Source organism: Delphinapterus leucas, chromosome 3 (genome assembly GCF_059928025.1).
Source record: "Delphinapterus leucas isolate spDelLeu-1000000601 "Yukka" chromosome 3, BTC_Dleu_Yukka2, whole genome shotgun sequence".
In the NCBI taxonomy this organism is placed as follows: domain Eukaryota; kingdom Metazoa; phylum Chordata; class Mammalia; order Artiodactyla; family Monodontidae; genus Delphinapterus; species Delphinapterus leucas.
Window position 1 is genome coordinate 1,933,404 of NC_143131.1, and position 26,788 is coordinate 1,960,191.

General features: G+C 52.7%; 1 protein-coding gene across 7 annotated transcripts; it reads left to right on the forward strand.

Moving 5' to 3' along the window:
• Nucleotides 1-216: 216 nt before the first annotated feature.
• EXOC3 (exocyst complex component 3) lies at nucleotides 217-26,696 on the forward strand. Of its 7 annotated transcripts, none has more exons than XM_089908633.1 (12): nucleotides 217-1,667; nucleotides 5,087-5,277; nucleotides 7,767-7,986; nucleotides 15,410-16,091; nucleotides 17,836-17,953; nucleotides 18,559-18,684; nucleotides 19,958-20,058; nucleotides 21,882-21,992; nucleotides 22,102-22,252; nucleotides 23,364-23,486; nucleotides 25,491-25,780; nucleotides 26,269-26,696. In XM_089908633.1, the coding sequence occupies exons 2-12, from the start codon at nucleotides 5,134-5,136 to the stop codon at nucleotides 26,438-26,440; spliced, it is 2,238 nt and encodes a 745-aa protein (XP_089764759.1). In that variant the 5' UTR covers nucleotides 217-1,667; nucleotides 5,087-5,133; the 3' UTR covers nucleotides 26,441-26,696. The 7 variants fall into 7 exon arrangements, with proteins under 7 accessions (XP_089764759.1, XP_022437002.1, XP_022437003.1 ...); XM_022581294.3 differs by lacking the exon at nucleotides 217-1,667 and adding an exon at nucleotides 3,500-3,939; XM_022581295.3 differs by lacking the exon at nucleotides 217-1,667 and adding an exon at nucleotides 4,107-4,122.
• The last annotated feature ends 92 nt before the right edge of the window (nucleotides 26,697-26,788 follow it).

A 26,788-nucleotide genomic window follows, 5' to 3' on the forward strand; every position in this document is an offset into this window, starting at 1 on the left:
GTTTTCTCAGTGCCTTTAGAAAGCTTTCAAATACATTTCCGATACTGTGGTTTGTATTAAATTTGCAATATTGATGTAAAATAAATCATACATGTTAGCACATGTTTACTGTAAATGGAAACGTCTACTTGAGTTTCCAAATTTATTTCCTTTAAAGCGTGTGTAGGCTAATTTATATTATAAGACTGTCCTTCACCACCAGATCCGAGGCGGTAATAAAAGCACAAGTGGACCCGGGGCCAAAGGAGGAGCGCCGGTGGCCGCTTTCTCAGCGCTCCCTCCCTTTCCCGCCCGTTACTGAGGGTTGGGGGGGACCATCCCAGGTGTCTTTAGGACACCCCAGACTCAAGCTCTCCTGCGAGGAGCAGACGCCTGGCCTCGTGTCATGTGTGTGGTGGGGTTGGCCTCGCCCCGCCCAGGACCTGGTGACAGGTGTGTGTGGGCAGGGCTGGGAGGTCACCAGGGCCCAGGCGGAGACTCCTCCCAAGCCCAGGGAGCCGTGTTTTCATTTCCTTTGTTTGGTCAAGGAGCACCCCCAAACTGCACTAGCGTCAAGTGCCCCGTACAGAGCTTGGATCTGCCCCTGCTGCAGCAGTCGTGCCCTGGCCAGGCCCCTTTCCCGCGTCCTGCAGGCCACCACCCCCGTCTGTACTCTGTGACTCCCTGTCCCTCCTGGGGAGACCAGGCCAACCTGCCCCCGCCAGCTGGGTGTAAGCCAGCTGCTCCCCGTCCCAGGAGGCCACCTGCCCAGCTTGCCGTCCCCCACACCCTCCCCCCATCTGTGATCTTCAGACTCACGGCCTTGAGACCTGGGGCTGGACAACACTCATGTTCACGCCGTCACGTGACTCTCCCACCACCTAGCCTGCTGCTGTGGTGGACTTGCGGGTAGTTCCCAGACTTCTACGTGCCCAGCGGCTGCCCCCCACCCCCGCCCAGTGCGCCTCTGCGGGACCGAGGACACACCCGAGGGTGCTCATGGCTCACACCTCACCAGGGCGGGGTCACCAGGGGCTGCCCAGGCGTCCTCCAAAGGTGTCCTGCCACGGGCAGCTGTCACAGCCCGTTCGGGCCGCTGGAACGAAGATACCAGAGGCTGGGTGGCTTATCAACAACAGACACGTATTCCTCACGGCTCTGGAGGCTGCAGGCCTGAGGCCTGGCTGCGGTGGCAGTGGGGTCTGGCGCAGGCCAGCTTCCAGGTTGCTGACTGCTCGCTGTGTCCTCGCCGGTGGGAGGGGCGCAGGAGTCTTGTGAGGTCTCTCTGAAGGGGACTGGTCCCATTCTCATGGCCTAGTCACCCCCCCAAGGCCCACCTCCTAACACCATCACCTTGGGGGGCGGTTTAGCATGTGAGATCTGGGGGGACACAGCATTCAGCCCGTAGCAGCAGCCCACTGGCGCCCACTGGGGTCTCACCTCCCCACCGATTTGGTGCCGTCAGACGTTTCAGCTCCGTCTCTCCGAGGGGCGAGGAGGCAGCGAGTTGTTTTATGTGCATTTCCCTCCCTCCTTCACTCAGCTGGTTGTTGAGTCCCTGCTGAAGACCAGGCCCTGTGACAGCGCCGAGGGACACATTAGGGAAGAAAAGATGCAGAAATCATGCTGCTGACATCCCTGTGCATGTGGACAGGGGACAGGGTGCAGAGAAGTGACCAAAGAACCGTGTAAGTTCTGTGATGCATCGGGAGGCGGCGGGTGCTGCGCAGACGGGTCAGCTGGTGTCCTGTAGCCCAGGTGGCAGTTCTGTGGGCCAGGCAGACTTCGAGCCAAGACTTGACAGGAACAGTGTCCAGGGTAGGGGTGGAGGAGCCTTACGGGCTGGGGCGAGAGGGTGGGATGAGGTCAGGCAGGGGCAGCGGGTCACAGGCAGGTCTGAGGGAGGGGAGCACGGCAGGGCTTCCGGTGAAAGCGACCCTGAGCCGCGGTTTGGAGGCCGCGTCGGCTGCAGGGCAGGAGAGGGGCCCCACGGCCACCCTAAGGACCATGACAGTGCTGGGAGGCAGCCCCGCCCTGGTTTCTTCCCCGGTGCGCTGGCTGCTCCTCTACTGTCTGTCCTGCACTTGTTTGCCGTTTTTGGTGAATTGTGGGTGTCATTTTAAAATTCAGGATAGTAGTGCTTCGTCAAAGATTTTCTCTCAGTCTATGGCTTGTCTTTTAAGAATTAAAAAAAAATACAAGGGTTTAAAATCTTAGCATGGCAAACTATCTTTTTCTTTATGGTTTATGTGTTTTGTATCTTAAGAAAATGACTCTCTCTGACCGTGCCTTTGATACAAAGCTCATTTTTCTCATTTTGTCTGGTATTAATATTGCCACACCAGCTTTCTTGGGCCTGGACTAGCCGGCGTGCAAACCTCCTCCACACTTAACCATCCTGTTCCTTTATGTTCTAGATATTTTTCTCATAAATAGCTGGTTGGTTTAAAATCCATTTTACTCGTGTTCTTTTTTCCTTTTTCCCGGCTGCGTGGGGTCTTCGTTGCTGCGCGCGGGCTTCCTCTAGTTGCGGCGAGCCGGGGCTACTCTTCGTTGCGGTGTGCGGGCTTCTTGTCGCGGTGGCTTCTAGGCCCGTGGGCTTTAGTAGTTGTGGCTCATGTGCTCTAGAGCGCAGGCTCAGTAGTTGTGGCACACGGGCTCAGTAGCTGTGGCGCGCGGGCTTAGTTGCTCTGCGGCATGTGGGATCTTCCCGGACCAGGGCTCGAACCCGTGTCCCCTGCACTGGCAGGCGGATTGTTAACCGCTGCGCCACCAGGAAAGCCCCACTTGCTTGTGTTCTGATAACTGATATAGCTGAACATATCTGTACTCCTTACCCTGTGTTTCTAGTTACATATGATCCTTTGGCTTTTCTCTTCCTAGTGTCCCTGCAGGATTGCTTGCACTTTCTTTTCATATTTAACAAAGTCTAAGCTAGAGCTTATCAAGACCTCTGTTCTCTCAGGACGCTTTAGAAGCAAACCACCTGGCTCCCTTCTTTACTCCTGCCAAGGCTGGAGGGCCTCTCTAAAAACGCTCCTGGTTTGCTTCTGCTGAGCAGTGGGTTTCAGTGAGAGCTTCTAGGCTAAGGAGGACACCAAACCCAAGTGAAGCGCAGGCCCCTAGCTATGTGTTCTTGGGGGGCCTTTCCTGACCCGGGGATCCCAGTACCTGGGAAGTATGGCTTTTGGGGGTCTTGTCCTTTGTTTTCCCTGGTCCACTCTTGCACTGAGGTTAGAATTTCAAACATAATTTTAACTTTTGTTTACATTCTTCATTTCTCAGCTTGGTGCTATATTTTCATAAATTACTAGGTGCAGATGACATAATAGAGGGATCAGCCATCAGAGTCAGTACGGTGCTTAAGTCCTGGCCCTTGGAACGTGATCCGCTAATAGCTGGCTGGTAATTTTTGGTGTACGTGGCCACAGCAACGGGGGGCTCACACAGCTCCACCTTCCTGCCTCCGTGTGCCTGTGTGTGCTCACGTGGATGGTGTGTGTGTGTACGTTTATGGCGTGTGTGCGTGGCGTGTGCGTATGTGTGTGGCATGTCTGTATGTGGTATGTGTCTGTGCGGTGTGTGTCTGCTGTGTGTGCTGTGTCTATACGGGTGGTGCGTGTCTTTGGGTGTGGTGTGCAAGTGTTTGGTGTGTCTACACGTGCGTGTCTGTGTCCGTCTGTGACGTGTGCCTGTGGTATGTGTTTACGTGCGTGCGGTGTGTGTGCGCTCGCGCCCTCCCGCGCCGCGCCGCGCCGCATCCCCGCTCTGCTCCCTCCTGGTCGCGCGGTCTCCGCCAATCTGGGCGGCACCCGTCGGCAGCCAGCTCGCCAGGTCGCTCACCCCGCGCGCCGGGCACGCAGCGTCGGGACCGTCCAGACCCCACCCTTCCAGTCGCGAGGCCGGAAGCGGAAGTGCCTGCCGGCCGCTCACTTCCGGGTGGCGGCGGCGGCACGCACGGTGAGGCAGCTGTGGTGGGGCGGTCTCCGGGCGGTGGTCGCGGTCGCCGCCCGCTGTCCTTTCCCCGGGCTCCGGCGGGTGCGGGCGCGGCCGGGAGGCGGTGCGGGTGGCAGTGGGGTCCCGGGGGCGGGCTCTTGTCCGCGAAGGGGCGGACGACGCGCCGCGCGAGGAGGGAGGAAGCAGGTGCAGAGCTGCGCGCGCGGGTGGCGGGCGGGGAGACGCGCGGCCGCCCCGGGTGTCCGGCCCTGTGCGCGGGCCTGTGATCAGGAAAGGGGGCGAGGAGGGACGGCGCCGCAGCCCCGCTCCGTGGGCGGGCACGAAAGGCACTCGTGTCCAGGGCCCTCGGGGGCCTGCGCGGACTTGGGTGGTGCTCTGAAAGCGTGTGAGGAGGGGTGAGAAATGTCTTCGAGAATTTTGCACAGAAAACACGCATGGAGACGGGCGGCTAATAGCTGAAGTCAGTCCTGCTCTGCCAGACGCTCACCAGGTGTCCCTAGTTCCGTGGCTGGGATGTTGGTGGAGCTGGCGCTGAAGGCAGGTGTGCTTGGTGTCCAAGCACCTGTGCCCTGTGCGCTGCACCTGAGCAGAGTGCCTTCTGCCCTCTCACCTTTGTTGACTAGGGCTGTTAAGCGGTAGGAAATGGAATTTGGGATACTGCAGACGGTGATTTTTGAGGGAAATGGTAGGACGGGTGCTGGAACCTCAGCGAGGGAGGGGAAGGTGCGTGCTGTCCCTGTGCCTCCGCGTGTTCACGAGGTGTCCTGGCGTGGCCCCCGCCCCCGTCCCCTGGTGTGTAAAGGGGTGGTGTGAGGGCTCTGGAAATGAGAAATTGGCCCTATCTGGGGCAGAGAAGTGCCCTGGAGACTGACGCGTGATACGAGGAGTAGTCTGGGGCCCCCACAGAGGCATCATCTGTGTGTCAGTATCTTACACCTGTAATCGCCTCTGGGCCGCTTGAAGGTAGACTGTGTTCTGAAGGTTTGTATTGCTTATCGAGCAGTTCATAATCCTAGTTCAACCTAGTGAATGACCTCGAATGCTCTCGTTAGAGCCCCGCTGTGAACAGCGCTGTTGGTGGAGGGGGTAAGTTTTGTTGCTAACATTTCTATCTCCCTAACACATTTTCCCCCTCCGCCTATGGACACAGGATGCCTCTAGCATGACAGGCGCAGAGATTCTGCCAGCTTTGTAGCCATGAAGGAGACGGACCGGGAGGCTGTTGCGACAGCGGTCCAGAGGGTTGCTGGGATGCTTCAGCGCCCGGACCAGCTGGACAAAGTGGAGCAGTATCGCCGAAGAGAGGCCCGGAAGAAGGCCTCTGTGGAGGCCAGATTGAAGGTATGAGGCCTGTGTGGCCATGGGCACCTGCTTCACTCCCAGGTGGGACACAGGCTTTTATCTCAAGTTTCTGGTTCCTGCTTAACAACTGGACTTTGTGATGACGTGGAAGGGGGCAGCCTTGGACGTACCTTGACTTAGCACGTTCCTTCCAACAGTATCCTGCCAATCAGTAGATTGACAAACAAGACAGGGGGAATGTTGAAAACAGCAAAGGAACAACCTTTTTGAGCACCCAGAAATGTCCGTTTAACTTTTTAAAGAACGCTAGAAGAATGACAGCTTCTGTTCTTCATTAAAAGCTCTTCTGCAGAGCGTACCCAGAGAGCGTTTTGTTTGGCTCATTCTGGCACGTGCTGTAGTAGGCTGGCTGCGTACCCGGCGTGCTGCTGGCCCTGGGGCAGGAAGCAGGAGAGCTCGGCACATTTATTAGAGTGTGGGAGACTGAGGCAAGAAAGAAAATCGATCTTGTATGATTTGGATTGGCTTTCAACTTAATTCACACGGAGAGAGGAGGTTTTATTAAAATTACGCACACTTGGTGTAGTTGTAAAAACGTTGAGACCGTGGCCTGCTGTAGTTGACTGGCAGCACAGCGGTCCTGAGGACTCGAGAGCGCATTTTAGGAAGGTTACTTCTCATGCTGACAGGGCAGTGAGGTCACCTCTCCAGTTGAAAACGTTAGCGGCCAGGTAAGTGCAGGTTTGTTGAGACAGGATGAGGCTCATTCACTTGCACCAGTGAAGCAGCCAAAGACCTGTTGGACTAATTTGAAACAGTTTCATGTCAATTTAAAAAATGGTTTAGGGCTTCCCTGGTGGCACAGTAGTTAAGAATCTGCCTGTCAACGCAGGGGACACGGGTTCGATACCTGGTCCGGGAAGATCCCACGTGCTGCAGAGCAACTAAGCCTGTGCGCCACAACTACTGAACCTGCGCTGTAGAGCTGCGAGCCACAACTACTGAAGCCCGTGCACCTAGAGCCTGTGCTCCACAAGAGAAGACACCGCAGTGAGAAGCCCACACACTGCAACGAAGAGTAGCCCCTGCTCGCCGCAACTAGAAGAAAGCCCACGTGCAGCAACGAAGACCCAACGCAGCCAAAAAAAAAAAAAAAAAGGAAAAAAAATAGTTTAGACCTGCTACGTTTTTATTCAGAATTTTATTTTATTTTATTTTTTATTTATTTATTTATTATTTTTTTTGCGGTATGTGGGCCTCTCACTGCTGCGACCTCTCCCGTTGTGGAGCACAGGCTCCGGACGCGCAGGCCCAGCGGCCATGGCCCATAGGCCCAGCCGCTCTGCGGCATGTGGGACCCTCCCGGACCGGGGCACAAACCCATGTCCCCTGCATCGGCAGGCAGACTCTCAACCACTGCGCCACCAGGGAAGCCCTATTTTATTTATTTTAAATTTATTTTAAATTTATTTTTGGCTGTGTCGGGTCTTCGTTGCTGCACGCGGGCTTTCTCTAGTTGCGGCGAGTGGGGTCTCCTCTTCCTTGCGGTGCGTGGGCTTCTCATGGCAGTGGCTTCTCTTATTGTGGAGCACGGGCTCTAGGCACGGGGGCTTCAGTAGTTGTGGCTCTTGGGCTCCAGAGCGCAGGCTCAGCAGTTGTGGCGCCCGGGCTTAGCTGCTCCACGGCGTGTGGGACCTTCCCCAACCAGGGCTCGAACCCCTATCCCCTGCATTGGCAGGCGGATTCTTAACCACTGCGCCACCAGGGAAGCCCTTATTTAGAATTTTAATCTGTTCTAGGAACTTGTGGGATTAGCTAACAGTTGTTGTGTTTTGTTGAAATCATGAACTATTTCTAAACGCTACTTAGTGTTTCATGGGTGAAAGGTATTCCTGGGCACCGTTGTGCTCCCTGGCCTTTCCCTTCCTTTTCCCATCCACCTGCTGCTCCTTCACGCCGTCTCCATTCTGACTGTACGGATCACTGGGTGGCATTGCCACGGGCTCTCAGAGTGAGTCTGAATCTCAGGTGCACCAGCTCTGCGTCGTGGGGCCGGCCGTCCTGGAGCGGAGTCTGGTTCTGGCCGAATGGCAGGAAAACCCTCTCCGCTCAAGCTGATGAGCAAGTCCTGACGGTTTCTCCATGTAGTGAAGGCCTGTTAGGAAGCTGAGGGGTGCCTGAGAGGTGGTGTGTAGAGTCCTTCTAAGGGCACCACTTAAGGGGCGGCCCTGGGACTCGGGGTATTCCCACGGTGGAGTCTGGCGTTCTCAGGTCAAGGGGCTGGATGAGGGGTGTTGTGAGGTTTTCTCAACAGAGCTTTAAAAACGTTGTTTTGTGCTAAGAAGCAATGGAAAAAAGGAAAAGCTACCTTATGAATCAGTGGAATCCTTGTTGCGTTTTGTTGTCTTGTCTGTGGGCATTGACTGTTCTCTACTACTGAAACGCCTCTTTTCTACACTCTGAGCCTCCTGGGGAAGGTCTGCTTGTGGCCGTCCCAGCTCTGCTCACCCACCCAGTGTCTTCCCTAGGCCGCGATCCAGTCGCAGTTGGACGGGGTGCGCACGGGCCTCAGCCAGCTCCACAGCGCGCTGAGCGACGTCAAGGACATCCAGCGGTCCCTGGCCGACGTCAGCAAGGACTGGAGGCAGAGCATCAACACCGTCGAGAGCCTCAAGGCTGTGAAGGACGCCGTCGTGCGGCACAGCCAGCTCGCAGCCGCCGTGGAGAACCTCAAGAACATCTTCTCAGGTAGCCGGGCCACGGCCGCGCTCTCTCCCACGACTCACGTGTGCGTTTCCTCGCCCTGTGGGTGCTGCAGGGCAGTTGTAGCTGTCGTCGCCCTGCTCAGAGGGGTGATTTCTGCCTGCACAGTTGGGTTCTTATTTTGAACACAGGCGGATGGTCAGTTGAGCAAATAAAGGCTGGTAGAACGTTTGTGGTTCTGAAATGGTCAGGACAGGCACAGAAATGGGTAACTGAGCAAGCGCTGCGTGAGCATTGTTCCCTCAGCTGCAGTGTGGCTCAGCGGGGCTCGGCCAGGTGCTGGAGGATGAAGATGCGCCGCCCGCGGGACGGCTCGTGGTCAGGCTCATGGTCTGCGGGCGAAGCAGCCCTGCGAACGGGACGAGAGGGCGCAGTTCCCAGACAGGAAGGGTGTGCACGGGTCGCAGGCTGGGGGCAGGGCAGGGGGCGGATAGGGCACACCCTGGAGTCTCAGTCCCCATGGGAGCTGGGCCTGGGGGAGTCCTTGGGGCTGGTGGGGAAGGTGGGGGCGCGGGAGGGGCCCTTTCAGAAGCCTGTCCCAGTACCTCGCTGGCGGGAGGAAGAGTGGGCTCAGCGTCGGCCGTCACCAGCACAGGGTGCCCTGCTGTGTTCGGCACAGCCTCCTCGCTTGTGCTCCACCCCCTGGAGCTAGTCCCTCGCCCCGTCCCCCCGTCGCCCCGTCGCCCCGTCGCCCCGCCCCCTCGCCCCCTCGCCCCCTCGCCCCCTCGCCCCCTCGCCCCCTCGTGCCCTCGTCCCCTCGTCCCCCCGTCCCCTCGTCCCCTCGCCGCTGTCAGGGTCATCATCCCAGCCCGAAGCCTTGGGATGGTCCGACCCCTTCCCTGCCTTTATCTGGTGTCTGGTCTCAGCGAGTTCTTTCTGCGCTTCCTTCTGAACTCTGCTCCACCCTGGAGTGGAACCTGGTGCAGTTCTTCCCCTCCGCCCACCAGCCCACCACATGTGAACCGCAGCGTGTCTGAGGGCAGCATTATTGAGTACTTGACCCCGCCCCTCTGTGCACGCTCAGCTTCCCGGGGCCCTTCTCCGTCCCCCCATTAATGACACAGCACTGCCGACTGTGGTGGGTGCTCTGGAAGCAGCTTCTCCTGGTGACTGTGGACGACCTGGAATTGGTCCAGTCTACCTGCCACAATCTCCTTCATGACATTCAACCAGCCTTCTTAGTTAATTTCCCTCTTATAATTTCCTGTTGACTGACATTTTCTTCCAGTCTTGTAAGCTAATGCCAAATGACCAAAAAGTTACCTTTTCATCCACAGAGGTTGAAAATAATTTTCTTCCTTTGATGAACAATGAGGCTGTGATGTAGATGTGGTTTTTGTTAGGAGTATGTTTTTATTGGGAAGATGTTGTGCTTATTTGGCTCCCTTCCGACTTTTCTCATTGCCTGTAATTCGGTAGTGTTGTGCACACAGCCTGTTTTTTTCTCCACACTTTTAAAAATTATAAAATATGCATAATATAAGATTTACCATCTTGACCATTTTTAATTGCACAGTTCTGTAGTATGAAGTGCTTTCATATCGTTGTGAAACCATCACTATCCATCTCTAGAACTCTTTTCACCTTGCAAAATTGAAACTTTATAGTGCAGTGTCAATTCTATCTCAATAAAACTGAAAGAAAAAAAAATCTGCAGCCATTAAATAATAGTTCCCCAGGCCCCCTCCCCCAAGTCCCTTACTAGTTATAGGTCTATTTAGATTTTCTGTTTCTTTGTGGTTTCGGTTTTGTGTTTCTAGGAATCTGCACTTCATCTGGGTTATCCAGTTTGCTGGTGTACAGTTGCTCATAGTACTCTTACAATCCTTTTTATTTCTGTAGAATTGGTAGTAATGTCCTCACTTTTATTTCTGATTTTAGTTTTTGAGTCTTCTTATTTCCTTAGTTCATCTAGGTAAGATTTGTCAGTTGTTAATCTTTTCAAAGAACTGCCTTTGGTTTTGTTGATTTTCTGCTGTGTTCTTCGATTCTCTGTTTATCCCTGCTCTAATCTTTATTATTGCCTTCCTTTTGGTAGCTTTGGGGTTAGCTTTTTTTTTTTTTCTAAGAACTTTTTAAAAAAAAATTAGTATGGTTGACTTATGTTGTGTTAGTTTCTGGTATACAGCAAAGTGGTTTAGTTATACACATATATGTAGGTATATTCTTTTTCATATTCTTTTCCATTGTAGTTGAGGGTTTAGTTCATTCTTTTTCTAGTTCCTTAAGTTGTAAAGCTAGGTTGTTGATGTGAAATCGTTCTCTTTAACTGAAGTGTTTATAGCTGTACTTCGCCCTTAGCACTGCAAGTCCTGGTATGTTGTGTTTTCATTTTCATTTGTCTCTAAGTATTTTCTAATTTCCCTTGTAATTTCTTCTTTGGCCCATTGATTAAGAGTGTGCTGCTTAATTTCCACAAATCTGTGAATTTTTTGTCAATCACAGATATTTAACTTTACCCATTTGTAGTCAGAGAAGAGATTTTGTATGGTATTTATCTTTTAAAATCTATTGAGATTTAATTCATGGTTTAAATGAATTCATGCCTAATGATTTAATTTAATTCATGCCTAAGGGTATGGTCTGCCCTAGAAAATGTCCCATGTGCACTTAAGAGGACTGACTGTGTGTGCTGTTGGGTCGGGTGAAGTGTTCTGTATACGTCTTTTAGATCTAGTTAGTTTGTCGTGAGGTTCAAGTCCCATTTCCCTACTGATCTTGCGTCTGGTTGTGTTCATTATTGTGAGCGGCATATTCAAGTCTCCAGCCATTATTGTAGAACGGTCTGCTTTTCCAGTTCTGTCAATTTTTGTTTCGTATATTTTGATGGTCATCAGGTGTGTAAATGTTTATACTTGTATCTTCTTACTGGATTGAACGTCTTATTAATATAAAATTCCTTCTTTGTTTCTTACAACCTTTTTTGACTTTGAATCTGTTTTGTCTGATGTTAGTAGGGCCACCCCCGCTCTCTTTTGGTTACTGTTTGCATGGAATAACTTTTCCCATCCTTTCACTTTCAATCTATTTCTGTCTTTGGATCTCAAGTGAGTCTTTTGTAGGCAGCGTAAAGTTGGATCATGTGTTTTTATCCATTCTGTCAGTCTCTGTCTTTTGATTGGAGAGTTTATTAATCCACTTACATTTGAAGTAATTACTGGTAAGGAGGGACTTAATTCTGTCATTTCCGAACTGTTTTCTGTATGCCCTTATTTTGTCATTTTCTGCATTATAGTCTTTTGTTTAGTTGATTTTTTTTTGTAGTAAAGTGTTTTAATTCCTTTCTCAATCCTTTTTTTTTGTATATTCTATAGCTATTATCGTTTTTTTGTTCCCATGGGGATTACATTTAACATCCTAAAGTTATAACACTAATTTGAATTTATACCAGCGTAACTTCAATAATATACAGAAACTCTGCTCCTATACAACACTTCCCATCTCCTTTCAGTTACTGATGTCACAAAACTACACCTTTATATATTGTGTATCCAAAAACATAGACTAGTTGCTATTTAAAAAAAAAAATGTGTTAGTCTTTCAAATTATGTAGAAAGTAAAGTGTGGAATTATAAACCAGAGTTACAGCAATTCTAGCTTTCTATTAGTACTAGCTTTGGACTAATTTTTTTTTTTTCTCTACATGTATTAGTCTCTTGAATTATGTAAAACAAAAAGAGTTACAAAGCAAAGTTACAATAATACTGGCTTTACAGTTGCCCATGTATTTACCTTTACTGAGACCTTCATTTCTTCCCACAGCTTCAAGTTGCTGTCTGGTGTCATTTCACCTGCAGGACTTCTTTAGCATTTCTCACAGCGTAGGTCCAGTGGTCACAGACTCCTTCAGCTATTGTTTGGGAATGTCTTAATTTCTCCTTCACTTTTGGGGGACAGTTTTACCAGATATAGGATTCTTGAGTTACAGGTTTTTTTCCTTTTAGCACTTTGAATATTACCAGCAGGCCGCTTTTTGTCCTTCAAAGTCTCTGAAGAGAAATCTGCTGATACTCCGCTGAGGATCCCTTGTATGTGATCAGCGCTTCTCCCTTGCAGCGTTCAAGATTTCTCTCTCTGTGTTTGGCTTTCTGTGGTTTGATTACAATGTGTCTTGGTGTTGGGTCTCTTTGAGTTTTTTCTGTTTGGAGTTTGTTGAGTTCTTGAATGTTTATATTTATGTCTTTCATCAAATTTAGTGAGCTTTTGACCATTATTTAAAATACAGGCACACCTTGGAGATAATGCAGGCTCGTTTTTAGACTACCTCAGTTAAGCAAATTATCTCAGCAAAGCGAGTCACGTGAATTTTTTGGTTTCCCACTGAATGTAAGTTATGTTTACATTGTGTTGTAGTTTATTAAGTGTGCGATACCAGTATGTCTAAAAAAAATGTACATACCTAAAATAAAAAATACTTTATTGCTGAAAAATGCTAACTTCATCCAAACCTTCAGTGAGTGCTAATCTTTTTGCTGGTGGAGGGTCTTGCCTTAACGTTGATGGCTGCTGACTGATCGGGGCAGTGGTTGCTGAAGGCTGGAGTGGCTGCGGCTGTTTCTTAAATAAGACAGCAGTGACGCTGGCTGTGTTGACTGACTCTTCCTTTCAGGAATGATTTCTCTGTAGCAGCAATGTTGTTTGGGGTCTAAAATTGGAGTCAGTCCTCTTAAACCCTGCTGCTGCTTTGTCAACTAAGTTTATGTAATGTTCTAAATCCTTTGTTATTTCAACAATTTTCACAGCATCTTTAAACTTCAGGAGTAGTTTCTATCTTAAGAACTTTCTTTGTTCATCCATAAGAAGCAACTCTGCATGTATTAAAGTTTTATCGTGAGATCACAGCAGTTCAGTCCCATCTTCAGGCTCCTCTTCTAATTCTGGTTCTCTTGCTGTTTCCACCACATCTGCCATTACTTCCTCCACTGAAGTCGTGAACCCCTCAAAGTCATCCACGAGGGTTGGAGTCAGCTGCTTCCAAACTCCTGTTAATGTTGGTATTCGGACCTCTTCTCATGAATCATGAGTGTTCTTAATGGCCTCCGGAACGGTAAATCCTTTCCTGAAGGTCTTCAATTGACTCTGCCCTGATCTATGAGAGGAGTCGCTATGTATGGCAGCTGTAGCCTTTCGAAATGTATTTCTTAAATAATAAGATTTGCAAGTCGATGTTATTCCTCTCTCCGTGGGCTGCAGAATAGATGTTGTGTTAGCAGACGTGAAAACAACAAGGATGTTGTTGCACGTCTCTGTCAGAGCTCGAGTGGCCACGTGCATTATCAAGGAGCAGTGGCGTTTGAAAGACACCTTTTTCCCGAGCAGTGGGTCTCAGCAGTGGCTTAAAATATCCAGCAGATGATGTTGTAAAGAGAGGTGCTGTCATCCGGCCTTTGCGGGGGGCCGTTTATAGAGCGCAGGTGGAATAGATTTAATATAATGCTTAAGGGCTCCAGGATTTTTGGAATGATAAATGAAGATTGGTTTCACCTTAGGGTCACCACCTGCATTAGCCCCTAACAGGAGAGTCAGCCTGTCCTCTGAAGCGTTGAAGACAGGCGCTGACTTCTCTCTGCTATGAAAGTCCTAGATGGCACCTTCTTTCAGTAGAAGGCTGTTTTGTCTGCATGGAAAATCTGTTGTTTCGTGCAGCCACCCTCGTGAGTTATCTCAGCTAGATCTTCTGGAGAACTTGCTGCAGCTCCTACGCCAGCACTTGCAGCTTCACCTTGGGCTTCTGTGTTATCGAGACGGCTTCTTTCCTTCAACCTCATGAGCCAGACTCTGCTGGCTTCTGACTTTAGATCTGTAGTTTCCTCACCTGTCTCAGCCTCAGACAAATGTCAGTTATGTTTGCTCTGGATTAGGCTTTGATTAAGGGAATGTTGTGGCTGGTTTGATCTGTCCAGTCACTAAAACTTTCTCCATATCAGCAATAAGGCTGTATTGCTTTCCTACCATTTGTGTGTTCACTGAAGTAGCACTATTAATTTCCTTCCAGAACTGTCCTTTGCCTTCAGAGCTTGGCTAACTGTTTGGCATAAGAGGCCCAGCTTTCAGCTTATCTCAGCTTTCGACAGGCCTTCCTCACTCAGCTTGATCATTTCTAGCTTTTGATTTAAATTGAGAGATGTGCGACTCTTCCTTTCACTGGACCACTTAGAAGCCATTGTAGGGTTATTGATTGGCCCAATTTCAGTATTCTCGTGTCTCGGAATAGGGAGGCCTGAGGAGAGGGAGAGAGCACGGGGAGCAGTGAAGACACACACCACATTTGTCAGTTATGTTTGCCATGTTATACGGGCACGAGTCTCGGTGCCCCAAAACAATTACAGTAGTAACATCAAAGGTGACTGATCACGGATCACCGTAACACTTATAATCATAGTGAAAAGTTTGAAATATTGAAAGAATAACTGGAATGTGACACAGAGACACGAAGTGAGCAAATGATGTTGGAAAAATGGTGCTGATTGACTTGCTCGATGCAGGGTTGCCACAGACCTTCGGTTTGTAAAACATGCAGCGTCTGTGGAGCACAGTCAAGCGAACCGTGGTAAAGCGCAGCGTGCCTGTAGTCGCTCTGCCCATTTTCTTTCTTCCTCTGGGTCTCCCACCGTGTGCACCCCACAGACCCCTTGGGCTCTGTTCACTCTTCTCTAGTTGTTTTTCCTTTTATCCTCATGCTTGATAACTTCCTTTGTCCTGTCTTCAAGTTTGCTGTTTCTTTCTTCTGCTTGATGAAATCTGCTTTGAAAATCTGAAGTAAATTTTCCATCCAGTTTTTATACTTTCCTGCGCGTTTTCTTTTAGTTCTTTGAGCGTGTTGAAGAGTTTGCTTCAGAGGCTTTGTCTAGTCCACCATCTGGTCCTTCTCGGGGGTGATTTCTGTTGGTTTATTTTTTCCTTGAACCTCCGTTCTCTCCTGCGTCTTCGTATGCCTTGTGATGATGTTGTTGAACGTTGGACATTCGAATCTAATAACGTGACTCTGGAAATCAGGTTTTCCTCTTGGCCAGGGTATGCTGATTCTGTTTATTGTTTTTGTTGTTTTGATTGTCGTAGGCTGTGTGTGTGCAGAGGGTCAGGCTGAGATGTAAACTCAAGGTCTTCTCAGGTCTTTCTGAGCCTGCGCCTCTCCTGGTCATTTGCAGTCAGCTTCTACTTTTCTACTGGTGCTGAGGGCTGAAATGCACCAGTATTAACCACACCTTACTTTCACACCTGTCCCTGGAAGTTGTATGCCTTCAGTAGACTCCAGAGTTCCAAAACAGGTACTCGGATGGAGTCTGTCAGTGCAGCAGTTGTCCAAGTGGGAGACAGATTGCTGGTCACCCTTGTCCCCATCTGCCCAGAGTCCCGTATGGCCCTTTGTGTGGCTTTTCACGGTGCCATCTTGTGCCTTTCCCCGCAGTGCCCGAGATCGTGAGGGAGACCCAGGACCTCATAGAGCAAGGGGCACTGCTGCAGGCCCACCGGAAGCTGATGGACCTGGAGTGTTCCCGGGACGGGCTGATGTACGAGCAGTACCGCATGGACAGCGGGAACACACGTGACATGACCCTCATCCACAGCTACTTTGGGAGCACGCAGGCGCTGTCCGACGAGCTGGCCAAGCAGCTGTGGATGGTGCTGCAGAGGTCTCTGGTCACCGTGCGCCGTGACCCCACCTTGCTGGTCTCAGTTGTCAGGATCATCGAAAGGGAGGAAAAAATTGACAGGCGCATACTTGACCGAAAGAAGCAAACTGGCTTTGTTCCTCCTGGAAGGCCCAAGAACTGGAAGGAGAAGATGTTCGCCGTCCTGGACAGAACCGTGACCACGAGGATTGAGGGCACGCAGGCGGACACCAGGGAGTCTGACAGGATGTGGCTCGTGCGCCACCTGGAGATCATAAGGAAGTGTGTCCTGGACGACCTCCTCGTCGCCCGGAGCCTGATGGTGCAGTGCTTTCCTCCTCGCTACCAGATTTTCAGGAGCCTCCTGAACGTGTACCACCAGGCTGTAAGCACGCGGATGCAGGAGCTCGCAGCAGAGGACCTGGAAGCAAACGAGATTGTGAGCCTGCTGACCTGGGTCTTAAACACTTACACCAGGTAACTCCACCTGTATACCTGGCGTTTCCTGTTTCCTGGGGGCGAAGCATACTGACCGTTTCTAAACGGCCGCCGAGTCCTCTTGCTCAGGGCGTTGCCTTCCGGCTGACGCGTCCCCTTTTGGTCCATCTGTGACCCGAGGTCGGGCCCGGCCCCTGGTCGTGTGCACGCTCTTGCATTTGGGTGGTGCCTGTGCCCTGGCCGGTCAGTCCGTAGTGAGCAGTTCGGCCTTGCGTTTCCTGCACTCCTGACCCGCCTTCTCGCGGTGACACTGAGAGCAGGTGGTGTCACCTGTTGGACAGGTGAGGACACGTGGACCCAGGAGGCCCCGAGACCTGCACAGAGTCACGTGCTGCTGAGGAGATACCAGCTTGCTCCTGCTGGCTTCCGCCCACCCGAGTCTGGTTTCTTCTCAGCAGCACAAGAGGAAAGTCGGCTGCCCTTCGGCACTTCAGCCTTGACGTTCTGTCGCTTCCTGAAAGGGCTGTGAGCCACTTTGCGCAGGCATTACTTTGAGGTAGGGTTTGAAAAACAAGCCAGTGGTGGGGCATTCTGAAATTCTTTTACGGTTAGCTAGCGAGAGGAAAGCACGTCTTATTCTAGCCTGTCTTGTTGCTAGTGTGTAGAAATTAATTAAACCTCTCGTTTTAGCAATAAGGTTTGGGGATTTTGGGGGTCTGTGTTTGTTTGTTTTTTGGTAGCTGCTTGTGGTAGAGAATATGTACATTTCAACACGGAAACATATAAAGAGAAAGAAAACATCGTATTCATTGTGGCTGGTGCTGTCTCTGCTTTTCCGTGCTGGCCCTGGGCCTCGGCACCTCCTGTGTGCCGCCCTCCATTGCCGTCGCATGATCCTGTCGTCAGGCCACCCTTGAGGAAGACCTCTCACCATCATCTTCGTTTTGAGGCACAGGGAGGAACACGCCCAGGGTCACACGGCCCGCGGGTGGGGGGCGCGACTTGAACTGGGGTCGGGGCCCTCACCGTGCTCCGGCCACCAGACCTCGGGGTGCGCATTTGTGTGACCTGCACGGCTCTAGGCCTTGATTTTGTTTTCCACTCGCCACGTTGTGAGCATTTTTCTGTCCTTGGCAGTTCTTGACAGCTTCTTGTTGGTCACCACATCCTTTCGTATTGGAGTTTCTTATGGGAAAAGTTGGACCGCTTTCACGCTAGAAACATTTTCACGCGGAGTTAAGGTTCTTGGGGCAGAAATAATCTAAGTTGTAGATGGTCTCTTAGTATTTGCAGAATCTCATGCTTATTCACTCAGGAAGACCTTGGATGTCTTAGGAGTGGTGGACAAGCTGTTACCACTCAGGACTGTCATTCTGAATCCATACTTAGGGAGTCGTCCGAGCGATCAGCCTCGGACATTAAGGAACCCAGCCGCATACCTGGCTTTTATCTGTTTTGGTTCGCATCCCTCCCTTCTTCAGCCCCTAGGCTGGAAGTGCTGACACTTCAGTTGCTGAGTCGCGTTTGGTTGCGGGCGTCAGGTGTTCCCCGCTCTGGTCCTTGTCCTGCTGGACCAGCAGCGTTAGCGCCTGTGCCCTGCGTTTCTAAATGCAGTGCTTGTCTGTTGTTCTCCAACTCATGGGACCTCCTACCTGCCAGGCCCTGGTCTTCCTCGGGGCACCGTGGGTGGAGCCAGCAAACCTTGCCCTGCAGGCCCCTGGGACGGGGAACTGCACCACCCACCTGAGGGCTTCCTGTTTCCCCTTCCCGGCTGTGCCCGCAGTGCAGAGATGATGGGGAACGCAGAGCTGGCCCCGGACGTGGACGTCGGGGTCCTGGAGCCCCTGCTTTCTCCAGACGTGGTCGCCGAGCTGCTCGACACCTACATGTCGACTCTGACAGTGAGTGGAGGGATGTGGGCCCACGTGGGCCGAGTCGGGCTGCAGCCAGGACCCATCTGGCCGTCGGGCTTCCAGAGGACACGCGGCTCTTTCTGAGAAGTCGGGTCTGGAGGTGTCCTGGATGTGCCGTGGCGCCTGCCCGCCTCACAGCGCCGAGCCTGGGAGTGGGAGGGCGGCAGGTGGCAGGGGGTGGGGTGGGTACCGCCCAGTGCCCTCGGGGGTCCGAGGGTGCGATGAGGTGGTCAGGTCTGCTCCTTGGACGCGGGGAGCCTGACACCAGGCAGCCTCTGACGGAGGCGCCGAGGCGGTGCTGGGACGCAGGGGCGGCTGGGGTAGTGGCCGTGGGGTCTGGTCTCCGTGAATGGCCTGCCAGAGGCGCGTAGGTCTCGTGCTTCCCTGTCCTGACTGACCTGGCCTGTCCTCCAGCATGACCGTCGTCCAGAAGGTTAAGCTGAGGGAGGCTGGCGGGCTCCCGCGGGTGGAGGTGGATTGTCCCCTTGTGTGGGGCCTGGGATCCCCAGGGGGTGGTGTTGGCTTCTGCAGCTGCTCCACTGAAGAGCGGCCTGTTGACTCCAAGCCTGGTTCTGTTCTTTCCTCCTGCTTAGTCAAACATCATTGCCTGGCTGCGGAAAGCCCTAGAAACAGACAAGAAGGACTGGGTGAAAGAGACTGAACCTGAGGCCGACCAGGATGGCTACTACCAGACGACACTGCCCGCCATCGTCTTCCAGGTACCGGGCCTCGGGCTTCACAGAAGCACGCAGCCGGCAGAGAGAACCTGCTTCTCTCTGAAGCTGCGAAACCGAGGGTCAGACTTGCCAAGTAGTTTTGCCCACGGCCGCAAAACCTAATGTTTTTTGTTCTCCTAATGGTTTTTTTTTGTTTTTTTTTTTTTTTTTTTATTATCTTTGGCTGTGTTGGGTCTTCGTTTCTGTGCGAGGGCTATCTCTAGTTGCGGCGAGCTGGGGCCACTCTTCATCGCGGTACGCGGGCCTCTCACTATCGTGGCCTCTCTTGTTGCGGAGCACAGGCTCCAGACGCGCAGGCTCAGTAGTTGTGGCTCACGGGCCCAGTTGCTCCACAGCACGTGGGATCTTCCTGGACCAGGGCTCGAACCCGTGTCCCCTGCATTGGCAGGCGGACTCTCAACCACCGTGCCACCAGGGAAGCCCTCCTAATGGTTTTTGATCTCAAACCAGAAGCTAATTATGTGTTATCTGTGTCTGATGCTCAAATTTGAATTTGCTTATTTCCTGATGTAATGGCCAAGGTTTGTCTTCGTAAATGCTACACGATCGAGTCTAATCTGACGTACTCTGGGAGGAGTCTTTTAGGGTTTTAGTGTCATCGTGCGTTCTTACAGGTAGCCTGCTCTCTTTGTCTGGCCTGTCCAGTCCCCTTCCTTTGAGAAACATTGCTGATGGTAGGAGGGCCGAGCCGTGTTAGAGGGCTCTCCTTCTGCTGACACAGAGCTGGGGCTCTAGCCAGGCTCTGGGTGATCCCACTAGTCCATGATGTGTTGGGCTTCACCTTTCCTTTATTTTGGAAGCTGACGTCCGGTGACCACGTGGGGTGAGCTCTGCCTTCTGGCGCTTCTCCACCTTCCCACGTCCGGCCCCCCAGCTCCAGCGTGTGTCTTCCTAGCGCTTCTTAAGAAACCCACATCGCAAACCACAGCCCAGCCCCTGGTACCCGTGTGACCCCAGCCACACCCGCCCTCCCCGGACCCCTCGTTTCCCTGTCTCCCCGTGAGAACATACGTGTCCCCCTTGTGGACACCAGCCTGTTTGCAGGGAATTAGGAAATGCTTCCCTGGGTTTTTTTTTTTTTTACCTGGTCAGAAAGTTTTGTGTGTTTGTTTAAGTAACTTTGTTATTTTTCACCTGGCGTCATTTTTTCCTCTGAATTTGGACTGTCCTGTTAACACAGGTGGGGGGTTTATATAATGGGAAATCTGCACACTCGTGAGTTTCTATCAGAATTCATAAGTTCTCCGATTTTTAGATGTTTGAACAGAACCTTCAAGTCGCTGCTCAGATAAGTGAAGATTTGAAAACAAAGGTACTCGTTTTGTGTCTTCAGCAAATGAATTCTTTTTTAAGTAGGTATGTATTCTTGCCAGTGTGCTAATTTAGTAGGTTTTGTTTTTTTTTAATGGAGAGGAAACTGTGTTGATCCTAACCTGGCTAGTATTAAGAAAGAATTCAAGCCTGGATTCACTGTAGTCACCTTTTTCCGTTAGTCAGAACTCAAGCGCTTTCTTGTTATCTGCCTTTTGAATGGGTTGCATTCCCCCGGGGTCCCGGGTGTGATGGTGTGGGGTTCTCAGCAGTGGGCTGGTGCTACTGCAGGCTTGGAGCTGGGGACCTCCTTCAGTCAGCCTTCCTGTTGTCCCATTTCCCGGGGTGCCCTCCACAGGGATGGCCCCCCCCCCACCAAGTTGTACACAAAGAAGATTTTCAAATGTATACGGAGGTAGGAAGAATGGCCTAAAAACCTGTTTAGCCCACCATCCAGGTTCAAAAGCTGCCCTATGAAGCCACCCCTTGCCTCATCTGGCTCTCCTCCCCCTCGCTCTGCTGAAGTACACTTGACCCTTGAACAACATGGGGGTTGGAGGGGACAACCCCCTGGTGCTGCTGAAAATCCACATGTAAGCTTGCAGTCGGCGCTCCTGCCGTGGTCGCGCACCCACAGGTCAGCCAGCCTCGGCTCGTGTAGTGCTGCGGTGCGTGTTGGCTGAAAAAGTTCCCTTGTAAGTGAACCTGCACACTTCAAACCCACGTTGTTCAGGGGTCAGCTGTGCTTTACAGCAAATCCCGGACGTTGCGGCGTTTCATCCCCTGCATTCCCTACCCTAACTGCAGTGCCGTCAACCCACCGAATCTGTCAGGAGCGTTCCGTGGGGCCGCCTGACACCAGGTTTGCGTTTGGGTTTTCCCGCTGGTCTCAGACCCACCTGTTTATAGCTGTGTGTTCAGCCGGGTTGCCAGAAGGCCTGCAGTCTGTGGTACCGGAGGGCAGCCCCTCCCGCTCTGAGCCGCTGGCTTGTGGAGATGCACAGACCCTCCTGTCCAGTGTCCTCCAGCCTGGCCTCAAGCCGCCGTCTGCCCACGAACCACAGGTTGGCTCTGAAGGCCGTGGGGCTCCTCGGTGTTTCCTTACTGTTTGCCCATAGCCTGCTCCTGTGGCTCGGGTGCTGACAGCCGGGCCTCTGCTTAGGATCCCCGTCAGCTGTCCACCCATGGGTCATGGCCTGAGTTAGTCATCCCGTTGGTGTTGTCTGTAAAGTAGATGTCTTCCTCAGCAGCCTCAGCTGTGTGGTTACCTGAATCATGCTTTGGACAGAAGGGTGGAATAAATGCTTGATTACTTCCCTTTAATTGCCAGTTTTCAGTTTGCTCCTTCCTTAACATCTATTGAAAACGCATACAAATTTATACGGTGTGTTGTGCTTGTACTCCCATATATGTTTGAGAATCTCCATGATAAATTCAAAAATGAAGTATGTAGCCATCTCAGCTGTCTTCTTGACATCTTAAAGAGTCTAATTTATTTTTAGTTTGATTTTTTCGGGGAAAGTCTCAGAAAAGGACATTTTATCTAACATTTGATTGTGTCCCAAACACTATTGTATGAGTTTCTAGCTGAATCATATGTCAGACGAAATAATACTCTCCCAATTACAAATGTTTCAGAATATTTGTAAAATCAGAACACTGAGCCATATTTCAAAGCCTGATAATGAAATTAATTTTTAATAATCTTTTTTAGATGATCAACTTCTATTAGCATAGGTCACCCCCCCTAGAATCCTTCATTTTTGAAGACTTGTCTGGCCAGATGCTAGCGATGCAGAATGCGATCGTTAGGCTGCGCGTTGGCGCCGTGCCGCGAGGCTGCTCTGACATGGCCGTGTGTCCCCCAGGTACAGAGAGGAGGCGCAGCTGTACAAGGAGGAGCACCTGCGGAAGCGGCAGCACCCACACTGCTACGTGCAGTACATGATCGCGCTCATCAACAACTGCTGGACCCTCAGGTGAGCGGGGGCCCTGCGGCCGCGGGGCGGGGGTGCTCGGCTGCGGCCGCGGGGCGGGGGTGCCCGGCTGCCTCACCGGCCCTCTGTCTCCTCCTCTGTCTCCTCGCAGAGAATCCATAGTCAGTTTAAAAAGAAAGTATCTGCAGCATGACACGGACGAAGGCGTGTCTCTGAGCCAGCCGAGCATGGATTGGCTTCTGGACGCCATCGCTGAGGAGGGCTGCAGCAGCCTGCTTGAGGAAGTCTTCCTGGACCTGGAGGTGGGCGCCGCGGGCCGGGTCCCCTGGTGTGGCGTCAAGGAGAGACCCTTGCAGGAAGTGTTAGAGACCAGAGCACTCAGCAGGTTACAGGGTAGAAGCTGGTATTGGAGAGGAGACTGGTTATGGCCATTAGCAGATTGTTGCTTGAGGGCACGAGCTGGGCTGCACGCCCGTCACACAGCCGGGCTCGGGTTTGAGCAAAGGCACAGAGCACAGCCATAAACAAAGTGCATTCAGGTCACAGCCAAGGCGTGGTGTGTGTTGAGCAAGTAAGTTTACTTCAGAAGGTATGAAAATGGCTCGGCATCATATAGAACTGGCAGAAACCAGAGTGTATTTAACAAACAGAATCACGATCATCTTGGGTCCTGCAGGGAAGGAGCTCCTGGGGTGATGGGTGGTATCATTTCCTGACAGCTGCAACTTTCTCAGAAATGGTTTAGAAAACAAAGCGTACTTAAAAAGACAACATAATAGAGAAATAGACAAAGGACATGAATAACTGTTTCACAGAACAAGGAGTCATGTGTCCTAAGTAGGAAACAGAGTGCCTAGTCTTAACTGCTCTTCAAAGAAAAGCAAATTAAAACTGAATATTTTTGTTGCTTACCAGGACGGTAGGGATTAAGAACATTGCTACCACGTGATGTCGAGGGCATGAGACTCCTGTATTCCGTGTAGAACCGTGAATCGGCACAGTTATGGGAGGGCAGTTGGCACGAGTTTTGGAGGGCAACAGTCGTCAAGGTTGTAGTTTGCATACTTTCTGACTAATAACTTTTAGTTTTAGGAATTTCACCTGCAAAAGTATACAGATTCACTGCAGCATTCTTTATAATTGCAAAATGAGACATTTTAAATGTTCATCAGAATTGGGTACACAAATTACAGAGCATCCACACAATAAATAGGTGTAGTCAATTAAGGTAAGATGTGTCCGCACAGATACCTCCCTTGCGTCTCATATAAGTCTTTACAGTTAAAGTGCATGTTTGCAGAGTTTCTGCATGAGCATCGCTGAACATCAGGCGGGCGTAGGAAGGTGGCTGCAAGTGCCTCTCTCCCGATGACAGGCCGTCACGAGGGCGTTTTCTGTGGTCTGTACTTTCAGCAACATCTCAATGAGCTGATGACGAAGAAGTGGCTGTTAGGATCAAATGCTGTAGACATCATCTGTGTCACCGTGGAAGACTATTTTAATGATTTTGCCAAAATTAAAAAGCCATATAGAAAGGTAAGAGTGTGGGGCACACATGTGGCCTGAGTCCCCTGGCATCTTGTGTAGAATTTGGTATCATCAGTTCTTGGGTGGAAGTTGGCGGGTGGTTTTGTGAACCCAAGCAGGTCGGAGACGTTGCTGTTTGAAGGTGGCAGAGGTGGAGGCGATGGGGCACGCACCTTGCTGTCCAAGGCCACGCTGACACGGCCGCAGACCCAGAACCCCATGGATAGTGGGGACTTCCTCAGCAGGGACCCCTCAAAGGGCGGGTGGGGCTGTGGCCATGGCTCTGATGAGAGACTGGGCGGGAACCGCAGTTCCCCCTTCACGTACACGCTTGGGGGCCAGCGGGCGGCTCTCAGCACAGGGCCCACGGGAGACTCCAGGGTCCCTGGCCGTCGGGGTCCCCTCCAGGCCCCGTGAAGTGCCCCTGTTCCCGTCTGGGGCTCAGGCAGCTTTCCACGGGGGAATTCTCAGGGCCTTGGGTGGTTTTTGCTGTTGTTGCTTTAAAATCAGCCTTTCTGTTTGTGGTTTATGGAAGCGTGAGTGGTTTGACACACAGAGCTTGGGTGCAGACACTTCAGGACGTGTCTCCAGGTCCTCTGGGCATCCCTGTAGACACTTGTCTCATTTGTGAGCAGCGTCACTGTGTCATTTCATTTCTGGTTCTTGTACCTTCGTGTCTTCTGTTTGTCTCGCTGCCCTGGCTGGGACCCCCCAGCACGGGGGCATCTTTGTCTCATTCGTAAGCTTAAATTTTCCTAACCCTGCCATTAAAAGTGATGCTTGCAGGGAGACCCAGGTGTTTTAAATCCACCTGGTTGGTCGCTTCACAGCTGTCAGGAGCCTCTGGTGGTTAGAGGTTGGTGGGACCAGCTCTGTTCAATTTTGAATTTCTTGTTTTTTGTACAGTTTTTGGTTCCGCCTTTTATGTTTCTCAGCATCTGTCCTTTGATCTAACCGGGTGTGTGAAGTCCTTGGGGCTTGTGTCTCAGCCACTCGTGGTCCAGATGGCTCGCCTCCTGGAGCGGCCGGGAGCCCGCGGTCTCACTTGCTCTGCCAAGAGCCTGGCCTCCGCCTGAGTCCCTGCAGCTGCCGGGTGTCGTCTCGCTTTGTCTTGTTTGGGGCCCTTGGGGTCCCCCTCACTGCCCGGCCTCCCTGGTACACAGAGCTTCTGATGTCTGTTCTTGGGACTCTGAGGCTGCGCCTTGTGTCAGCAGAGTCGTGCTCGCGTGTTCGTGGGTGACGGCCAGGTGTCCATCTACCTGTGGGTGGGCTCCGGAGAAAACCACGGGCTTCTCCAAAACTTCCCCAAACGTGTGGACTTGGGGCTCCTCTTTTCCCAGAAGCTCGTCACACCATCTCCAGAGACTGGTCGTTGACTAGCCTCTGTGCACGAGGTGTGATGTGTGTGGAGCCCTTCAGCCTGTGAGGGGCAGAGCAGGGCCTGGCCCAGGGTCCCCAGCCCTCCCACTGAACCCACACCCCACACTCCTGGGCTGAGAAGCTGAGAGACGCGTGCAGGATGGGCAGGGCGAGGAAGATAGACCCGGATCCTCCGGGGGTGGGGGGGGGGCCCGTGAGTCACCAGACGGGTCTCAGTAAAGCGGGTGCCGCCCTGGCACCTGCCCCTTCGCCCCCGACAGGAAGCTGCTCTGCAGCGGGTCCGCGCCCAGAACGACGTGTCTGGCGGGGCTGCAGGCAGGCGTCCCCGCGGCGTACTTTATTCTGTGGGCTCTCTAGAATGGACGTGAGCATCCAAGGTGTCCAGGCAGTACCGACTTCCAGCTGCTGCCGTGCGGCCGGTGCGTCGGCCCGCGTCCCAGACGTGGAACATGGTGAACCTGCTACAGTTTTCTAAGATGGAATTTGTAATAAAGACTCAGGTGTGCTTACTTTGTTGACTCTAAAATTTGTATCAATGAGAAACGGGAAGGAGCGCGCTGGCCCGTGCACCGTGGGCCTGGACTCGCCTTGGGGCCGCGTGCCAGCTGACCCCGTTCTCCGTGTGCCCTGTAGCGGATGATCGCCGAGGCGCACCGGCGCGTGGTGCAGGAGTACCTGCGGGCCGTCCTGCAGAAGCGCATCTCGTTCCGGAACGCCGAGGAGCGCAAGGAGGGCGCCGAGCGCATGGGGCGGGAGGCCGAGCAGCTGCGCTTCCTCTTCCACAAGCTGGCTGCCGGGTTTGGTGAGGAGATGGACGGGCACTGTGACACCATCGTCGCCGTTGCCGAAGTCATTAAGCTCACGGACCCTTCTCTGCTCTACCTGGAGGTCTCGACTCTGGTCAGCAAATACCCAGACATCAGGTAGCGGCAGGGTCATTCCTGAGGTCGCTGGGGAGAGGGAGGGTCCCGGGCATTAGGTGGGAGCCTCCCGGGTGAGTGTGGCAGGTCCGGGCTCCAGCGAGGACCCCAGATGCCGTGCGGACGGCGATGCGGGCAGAGTGGGTTTCAGAGACGACAGCGGTGCCCGCCAGCCCCACCGCGGGTCACGGTTCCCGGGCATCACCAGGCCACAGTTGGTGCTCGGGGCACCGATGGGAGGGTGGCCGAGCAGACTGGTTTCTGGAGGCTGATTCTGTGCCGCGTGTAGGTGGAACCAGGGAACTGAGCCGGGCCCCTCCTGCGTGTGGGGGAAGGAAGCGAGGGGAGCGGCTCCCCGGCGCTGGCTCCCCGCCAGCCTTTGTGAACCTCCAGGAACCCTGCCGCCCAGTCGGGGGTCGGGGGGGCTTGAGTCGGCTTTGGAGGCTGAGTGGCCGCGGCTGCACCCTGACGCCCCCCCCCCCCCCCCCCAGGGATGAGCACATCGGCGCGCTGCTGGCCGTGCGGGGGGACGCCAGCCGGGACATGAAGCAGACCATCATCGAGTCGCTGGAGCAGGGCCCGGCCCAGGCGAGTCCAGACTACGTGCCCATCTTCAAGGATATCGTGGTTCCTAGCCTGAACGTGGCCAAGCTCCTCAAGTAGCCGGCGGGGCCCCCCACCAGGCGTCAGCTGCGTGTCTGGGGACGGCCTTGTCTCGGGAGAGCTCCCCCTCGCCTCTGCGCTGTGTACACACTTCTAACACTGCTGCTTAGCGGAGTCTGGACTTCTGATGGGACGTGAGGGCTTCCCGCTGTGCGGGTCTCTTCCTGGTGATGAGCCAGCCTGCTGGGGTCTGGTGGGCGTACTGCTCCCTCCCTCCTCCCTCCCTCCTCCCTCCCTCCTTCCTCCCTCCTCCCTCCCTCCTCCCTCCCTCCTCCCTCCCTCCTCCCTCCCTCCCCCCTCCCTCCTCCCTCCCTCCCCCCTCCCTCCTCCCTCCCTCCCTCCTCCCTC